The sequence below is a fragment of the Octopus bimaculoides genome, chromosome 23 (genome assembly GCF_001194135.2).
Source record: "Octopus bimaculoides isolate UCB-OBI-ISO-001 chromosome 23, ASM119413v2, whole genome shotgun sequence".
Taxonomy (NCBI): domain Eukaryota; kingdom Metazoa; phylum Mollusca; class Cephalopoda; order Octopoda; family Octopodidae; genus Octopus; species Octopus bimaculoides.
This window is the reverse complement of record NC_069003.1, coordinates 9860710-9869537: the sequence shown is the minus strand read 5'-3', so window position 1 is coordinate 9869537 and position 8828 is coordinate 9860710. Positions and strand designations below refer to the sequence as shown.

Below are 8828 nucleotides of genomic sequence, written 5' to 3'. Positions count from 1 at the left end.
ATATATATATATATATATATATATATATATATATATATATATACATATAATACATATATATACATATATATACACATATACATGTACCGGTGTGGGATCATTTATCTGGCAACATAATATTTTGAACATCTTTTAAATAGGGTTTTTTAACTCAGACCTAATATCTAAAATGCAAACCAAATGATTTGTTCAGCTTTTTTAATTGGTAGGTGCCTGTTGTCATTTTATCCAAAAAGTAATCTTTTACGATATATTTTATGCATATATATATATGTATATGTAATTGCTTTCATCCTTCAAGTATTAATCTTTTTGATACCATTTGCCTGACACTGCCTGTTTGATACAATGCCTTTTTTTTCTAAAGTGCCCGTATTTTAATTACAAACTTCATCATAATTTTATTGAAGTACCTTTTCATAAGTTTATATTCCAAGTACCTGAATAATTAGTGTAGAAATATATGCAAAACTTAGTTATTTTGCTAAATGCAACAAATTTCTTAAATCATTTTTGAAGTTAATCAAATCATGTGACTCGATCATGAGCGAGATGATTGGATAATATCCAAAACTTTGGTTAATGACACTTGTGGATCCAACTGGATCATTTGTTGATGGTTACTTCAGATAGAATGTTCTGGAAAAGTATGTCTGAGGAAATCCACTTCTATTGCCCTCACTGAAATATAAGTGGATGAAGATGGATGGAGGGGTGGTCATTAATGGAGTTAAATATATAGCAGAAGTTACTAGAAGATTAAGACACCCATAAGATGCTTGTAATGGGTGTGGGTCCTATACGGTTTATGATTTAAAGCAGCATAAAAGAAGGCATTTAAAATTTTATATTAACATAATTAACAAACAAATAATTTAGAAACATGTTGTAATTGGACCAGGCAACATCAAAGTAGAAAACTCCTAGTTTATTGTTTTTGTCCCTTACTGTGGCTAAAACAAGTAATTTCTCGTTTGTAGCACATTCTATCCTAAGAAATAGAAGTCACATTGGATACTGCTATCATTATGTCTGTGAAAAAAAAAAAAAATTAAAATAATTGATGGGATGGTCATGGTTGAAATGTATTTGACTGTAGATCTACTCAATCTAAGCTAACCTATGACAAAAATTGTCCCAAATGTGACCGTCCCAATTTTGGAATATCAGAGAGCAATATTGTCCAGTGTCTCTTTTCAACAATGTTGGATTATCATAGCAATCTCTCTTTTTACTTATATAAAAATCATTTCGTACCAGACGACTGAAAGCACATCGTTAAGCACTAAAGATGTACAATGACAATTGTGCAGCACATTCTGTCATACTGCCCCTTATCAAGGATGATATTTCCTGTATAACGGCTACCTAGCTGTGTATTCTTGACCCAGCCAAATGAATTAAGGAGAACTTTACTTATTCAGAGCAAAGAGTAAAAGCATAAGAATTTGGGCAGCTTTACCTCGTTTCATTATTGAACTCTTTTTCATTCATCTTCAAGAAATATATTTCAATTATCAGTACCTATAATATACTCTCATTATGAACCAAATGAGGGAGCCATTACATGGTTGCTCAGTTTGCAAGAAATAGCAGCCAAATCTCCTTCAAATCACTCCCCACGTGCATCATCTTAAGAAAAAGAAAGAGGGAAAGACACATTAGGCATAATGTCATTTTAGACCCTGACAAGGCAGCTGTTGCAAGATTATTGTCATTTCAAATGGATATGTATGTGTATGTACGAATATATATATATATATATATATATATATATATAACTACTAGGTCTTAGTAGACACATGTGGTCTATTTCTAGCACATTAAATGTCCACTTTACAGGTCAAAATTATATATATAAAAATATATATATATATAAAGTAAGTCAGGAGGTATGAGATGAATAATGAATATAATTATTTCATCAGTTAATACCCATAAGCTTACAGTCGTTTCACAGACACATCATGGAAAAACTGAAATAAATATATTTATCTCATAGCTCCTGATTTTCTTTATATTCTATATACTCCTAATGAAATAATCTTCACTGATTGGATTTGCTGGATTTCAACTACATAGGACTCTACATTACATTCCTAAGTATTCTTTTACTACATGGTTTGTAGCCTGGTCCACTAAAGGAGCTTTTCTGTAAGTACCACTGGATTAGATAAATCCATATATTATGCATTAAGTATATGTATGTATATATATATATGTATGTATATATGTCGTCGGTGGATCATATATTCCAAAAAGAAGCACACTCTAAGGAATAGAGCAGTAATATATCTACATGCAGTTAAATATATGTCCAGTCATAGAGTGACCAATGGTTTTGTATCCATAAATCGTTAAGCTTTATGAACGGCTTGTCAGACTCTATTGATGGAGGCCATATAACCTCACTTCAAACTGGAGGTAGACATCCTTTATGGTCAGTTAATTTGTTTTGTGGATACAAAACCATTGGTCACTCTATGACTGGATGACCAGACATATATTTAACTGCAAATATATATATATATATATATATATACATATATATAGTGTCAATAGCCAGCTGGAGGAGATGTTCTCCTGGGGCTACAAGCTACAGTAGCATTCACCCTTAGGGGTTAGCCGCATTTAAGTGGCAAATATACTTCACGTTGTCATGCAGCTACTGTTTATACCTCGTTCAGAGATTTATTATTGCTTATATATATATGTGTGTGTGTGTGTGTGTGTATGTGTGCGTGTGTGTGTGTGTGTGTGTGTGTGTTTCAGTATATTACTAATTTAGACATTATTGGATTAAGTGAAAATCACATATGGTGTCAATTATTTACAAATAAGTGATGATTCAGCGTTGCCATAACTCAATGGCTATGCTGAATGAAACTTTTACAGAATAGAACCATTTCTTATAGCAGAACAGACTGTCATAAGGTCTCCTTATAAACATCATGGATTACTTAAATGAAGTGTAAAGGCAATATACATACATACATATATAATAAGAGTTAGACTTAGTTCCATATGACTTAACCCTTTAGCATTCAATTCTGTCAAATGTAATGCTTATTTATTCATATTGTTTTGAATTAATCATGCATTGGCTCGTAGCCTCAAGATTTCGATGATGTGATTGCTTACTTTCAGAATGACATTGTAGGGTAGGTGTGAGAAGCTGGATCTGGCCAGCTTGAGCATAAAACAGGTAGAATATTTGGACGGATATGGCTGGTTTCAAAACTAAAGAGCTAACCTTTAGCATTCAGGTTTCTCTGTCAAATGTAATGCTTATTTATTCACATTGTTTTGAATTAGTGATGCATTAGCTTGTAGCTTCAAGATTTTGATGATGCGATTGCTTACTTTTAGAATGACATTGTAAGATAGGTGTGAGAAGCTTGATCTGGCTAGTTTGAACTTAAAACAGGTAAAATATGTGGGCTGAATATGGCTGGTTTAAATTCTAAAGGGTCAAAGTTACGTGGCCATTTAAGGCACATCCTGCTTCCTGATGAGATGATGGTGTGTCCTACAGGCCTATGACACTTTATATCACATGGAGCTGAGTTAAACTGTTATTTAGTAAATGTAACTCCAACCAAATGTATTGAGTGCTACTTACTTTCATTTGTTCACTCACTCACGTATAAAATACTGAATTTAGCAGATAGGTTCTAGAAACTGATAGAATATTAAATTAGAAATTGCTAAGTACTAAATATTCAGTTTTCTGAATGTGGTATTTAAAAAAAAATTATTTTCTACATTCTAAACTGATTAATTATAAAAAAAAAAAAAAAAAAATAAGATGGTAGTTTGCCTAACAAAATACCTTGTGGTATTGATTACATTTATTTATGCTCAGGTTAGCTTAATTATTTTTTTCTTTCAAAGTCAATAAAGTAAACAGAAATTTATAAAACACTGAGGTCGATTTACAGTCATTTAAACTCTCAAAGGAGTTGCCCCAGCATGGCCACAATCTAATACCTGAAAGTAGTAAAAGTGTAGCCCTATCCAACAAAAGATATGTTCGAAATATGCCAAATAGATTATCCTACATCTCTCTATAAAAAAAATGTTTATCTTTTATAAGAAAAAAAGAAAAAAACTTTGCCTGGGTTTTAAAAAATAAAGTTAATAAAGAAAAAAAATTATTTTCTAAAAAGAATTTATTTTTTTCTTTGTATTTTACTTATAAAATTATCATTTGGCAAAAATCATTACAGAGTCCAAGAGAATATTTTCTGGTATTCATTGATGGCCCTTTTATGTTTGTTTTTCATATCCTGCTGAGGATAAATTTACCCTTCGTTCTTCTGAGGTTGCTGAAATAAAGTAACAGTCAAATGCTGTGGGTCTGCGTAATCACCCATCTCCTCTCCTACAAACTGTATAAGGGCTGATCAAAAACTATTGGGGATTGTTGCTCTGGTAACAGCTGAGTGAAGCCGCTTGGAACAGATTGACCTTGAATTTTGTTGCTCATGCACACTAAGTTATAACATTCTCACGCACTTCTGTTGTTTACAGCATTGTTTGGAAGTGAAGTGTGTAGAATGTGGTCGTCTCGAAAAAGTTGGGTTTCAGCTGCACAAGACTTCCTCGATTGTGTTGAGAAAGATGAAAACTTTCTGAAAATGATAACAGGTGATGAATCATGGATCTATGACCCCAAAACCACAACTAATATCAAATCCCACATGAAAGGAACAAGATCTCAGTGTATGCAACAACAAAATGCTGCAGGTTTGTCACTAAAATATAATAATAATAATTATTATAATAAATGAATAAGAAAGAAGTTGATTTTTCACGTATGTAACATATGTTTCCATGAGAATTACTATTTATTGTTTATTAATAGATTACACAACTCTGTGCTTGAAAGATCAGGTCTCCTGCGTACTGAAGCCTTGATCATTGAACATCATCTCCGATGGTCAGGTCACGTTTGTCGGATGAAAGAACACCGCCTTCCCAAGATCTGTCTCTACGGTGAACTGTCTGAAGGAAAACGTCCTTGAGGCGGTACAAGGACCAACTCAAATCAACCTTGAAAAACACCAACATTGACCCCGCACACTGGGAGGATATCTCGGCAAACAGATCCCTCTGGAGACACACCATCAAAACGGGTTCAGCGGACTTCGAGAAAGCCCGAGTCGCAGGAGCTGAACTCAAGAGACGAGAGAGAAAGCAGCGCCTTCTCCTTCCCAAACCAACCCCTTCTATCCCTTGTCCACAATGTCCCCGTATGTTTCATGCAACCCTTGGATTGCGGTTCAAACACCCAGGAAAATTAACTGGATTGCAAGCTCGGAAACACGAGACGCAGCCAACTACTACTACTACTACTACTACTAATAGATTACACAATATAGAATGCATAATGATAACTGTTCTGGATCTCTCATTGTTGAGGTTCACATGGCGTTTTGTCCCTCTAGGAATTAACACAAAAAAGATGCGACAGTTGGAGGTAGAGTGGTTTGTACCAGCACTGCGCTGTTGCTCATTTTCTGCCGGTAAGACAGGAGCAGCATGAAATGAAATGGCTTGCTTAAGGACACAGTGCACTGCTTAGTCAAGGAATTGAACCTGTGACTTTCTGATCATAAGCGCAACACATTAACCACTAGGTAATGTGCCGTCACATATACTAAATTTAATACATCATCATCATTTACTGTCCATTTTTCCAGGCTAGCATGGCTCAGACAGAATTTGTCGAGGCAGGTTTTCTGTAGCTGGATGCCCTTCCTGTTGCCAATCCTCACCTGTTTCCAGCCCAGGTCATATTTCCCTAAGCTTTTCAAGGAAAACTGGAAATGAACGATCTTCGTATGATGATGATGATGATGATGATGATGCTCATTTCAAACAATTACAAGATGTCTAAACAAGAGTATGCACATATGCATACATGTTTATACACACAAAATGTGAATATATATAACAAAATTACATATAAAGAAAATCACATCTTTAAATGTAGAATTCACCTCACAAAGCCAACAATTTCTGTTGTATTAACATATTCAGATACAGAAAATATCATTGAAATTAATAACATTTTTGAAAATTCCTGTTGACACAATATTTTCAAGTTGATCCAAAATATATATATATATATATATATATATATAAAATAAATGTTAGAGGTAATACTTGACAATTGTATATATATATATAGATAGATATGTACGTACATACATATGATGGGCTTCTTCCAGTTTCTGTCTATCAAACCTACTCACAAGGCTTTGGTCAGCTCAGGTTTATAGTAGAAGACACTTACCAAGGTGCTGTGTAGTGGGATTGAACCCAAGACCACATGGTTGGGAAGTAAGCTTCTTAACTACACAACCGCACATGGACTTTTGTATGAATTATTATTTTTTTTTTTTATAAAATAAAATATCAACAGAAATTATGTTTAAATCAACATTTATTTTTGCAAAAAATTTTTTGATTACAAAAGCTTGAAAAAAAAAAAAAAAAGAATGACAAATTACTATATAAAGTTGAGAGGGAAAGAATGCTGGAAATCAATTAGAGGCCTCTGAAAGACAGAGAATAAAGATGCGAAAAATTACCTAGCATAATGAGGAAGTTTGAGAATGTGCTTGCCATATGATAACGGCTGAAAGTTTTATTGATGGCAGCATAGATTGGATTTTTCATGAGTTCTGAGCGATCGACACTGAAGCCTACTTCATGTCCCACTCCAACTTTCTGCTCCAAGTTATGTCGTTTAAACATAGCCTCTGAGGACTGAGGGCCGAACACAAGGAAGTTTAGCAGGGAAAAGACCAGATTAGACGAGAGCATGGCAACCTGAAAATGTATGACAGAAATGAATTAGTAAAAAGTTTGTAGATTATACATATCATCATCATCATCATCATCGTTTAACGTCCGCTTTCCATGCTAGCATGGGTTGGACGATTTGACTGAGGACTGGTGAAAACAGATGGCTACACCAGGCTCCAATCTGATTTGGCAGAGTTTCTACAGCTGGATGCCCTTCCTAACGCCTATACTTCTATATCTAAGAGACGAGGAATTCTGTACATTATTTACATTATATACATTCGACAGATATTTGTCCTCATCTTGTTAGTTGTTAACACAACGTTTCGGCTGATATACCCTCCAGCCTTCATCAGGTGTCTTGGGGAAATTTCGAACCTGGGTTCTCATTCCTAAGGTATTTTTCGATGTTGTTAGTATTATTATTATTGTTATTATTAGTGTTCAGGTCACTGCTTGGAATCGAACTCGGAATCTTGGGGTTAGTAGCCTGCGCTCTTAACCACTATGCCATATGCCCATGGGAAATTATTGATTGAATTTTAGGGTTTATAAATCTAATATTTTTCTGTCCTTCATTAATACCGGTTCCCATATGCTGCTCATATCTGCACTTGGTCTGCTTAGGAGGTTGTTGTGTCCTAGCATATGTGCTGCTTCTTTTAGTTTTCGTATTTTCCAATGGTGTTCTCTGTCTATTATTTTAACTTCATCCCACAGTGGGAGGTGGTCTCCAATTTTCCATACATGATCAGTTATACTTGATCATGTATATAGAACTGTATGAGAACCCAAGTTCGAAATTTCCCCAAGACACCTGAAGAAGGCTGGAGGGTATATCAGCCGAAACATTGTGTTAACAAACAAAATGAGGACAAATATCCGTCAAATGTAAATAATGTAAATAATTATACATATATGTCAGTTAGTTTTCTCCATGCCAGAAGGTACATAAGGCCACAACACAATCTCTCCAACCAGCTCTGTTTTCTGCCATTGTTCTCTTCTCATTTCAGTTTCTCCAGCCCTCTTGTCTCCTTTCTTTGCCAATGGTACTTTACCGTGTGGTTCTGGGGCACCTTACCTTATTGCTCAATGCTGATCTCCCAAAGTGGATAGAACGCGTGGAAGTGGGAGACCCAGGAAGACACGAGATGAAGTACTGAAGAACAACCTCAGGAAGCTGAACCTTTCAGGTGAGATGACAAAGAACCAAGATACCTGGTGCCTGGCCGTACTCAAGAAGACCCATAACCAACAGCAGAAGTGTTAAGATCAATCCTTGTGATTGTGTAAAACACTTATGGTGGTGTCACATAAAAGTGCCTGGGCAGCAACATGTAAAAGTGCTTGTGTGGGGTCACATAAAAGTGCTTGTGCAGTGCCATGTAAAAGCACCCAGTACACTCTGTAAAGTGGTTGGCATTAGGAAGGGCATCCAGCCATAGAAACCATGCCAAACCAGACTGCGTAACTGGTACTTAATTTATCGACCCGGAAAGGATGAAAGACAAAGTCAACCTTTGCAGAATTTGAACTCAGAATGTAAAGACAGACGAAATACCATTAAGCATTTTGCCTGGGCGTGCTAACAATTCTGACAGCTTGCCACCTTTATAATCAATAATAATAATGATAATTAATAATAATAATAATAATAATAATGATGATGAAAACAAAAAAGTGCATTTCACTTACCTGAATTTTATTCTGAGTATCCCAGCTTACATATGGGTTTTTCAATACATATGTCATTAATGTGATTGATGAAGTTACAGTTCCAAGTGCAAAAAAGCAGGGGAACAGCTTGCTTTGTACCTCACCAAACTTGTGGCGAGGGAGCACCATTATCATTACAGGACCTTTCAAAAGATAATTACTCAGCTTAGTTCTTCAGCATAAACATTGTGTGTGCATACATATTTACTGATTCTTTTACTTGTTTTAGTCTTTAGTTGAAGAAATCGCACCCCCCCAGGACTTATTCTTTGTAAGCCTAGTACTTATTCTAT

The 8828-nt window shown here is 35.1% G+C and overlaps 2 protein-coding genes across 5 annotated transcripts in view; one reads left to right on the top strand and one right to left on the bottom strand.

Moving 5' to 3' along the window:
• Positions 1-6433, top strand: part of LOC106873654 (HCLS1-binding protein 3) — a 50384-nt gene extending 43951 nt beyond the window's left edge. The window contains exons 8-9 of one of the 3 annotated variants that reach the window (XR_008266665.1): positions 4534-4749; positions 4868-6433. Coding sequence is in view for 2 of the 3 variants with exons in the window: in XM_052976103.1 (XP_052832063.1) it covers positions 4534-4638 (105 nt within the window). In the remaining variant the exon portion in view is untranslated. Of the gene's footprint in view, positions 1-4533; positions 4805-4867 lie in introns of those variants that run through there. The other 2 variants (XM_052976104.1, XM_052976103.1) reach the window with 2 other exon arrangements.
• Positions 6434-8828, bottom strand: part of LOC106873655 (transmembrane protein 205) — a 19956-nt gene continuing 17561 nt past the window's right edge. For both annotated transcript variants that reach the window (XM_014921103.2, XM_014921104.2), the window contains exons 3-4: positions 8515-8678; positions 6434-6840 (exon numbers count right to left, since the gene is read on the bottom strand). In XM_014921103.2, the coding sequence (XP_014776589.1) occupies positions 6556-6840; positions 8515-8678 (449 nt within the window). In that variant the 3' untranslated portion in view covers positions 6434-6555. The remainder of the gene's footprint in view (positions 6841-8514; positions 8679-8828) is intronic.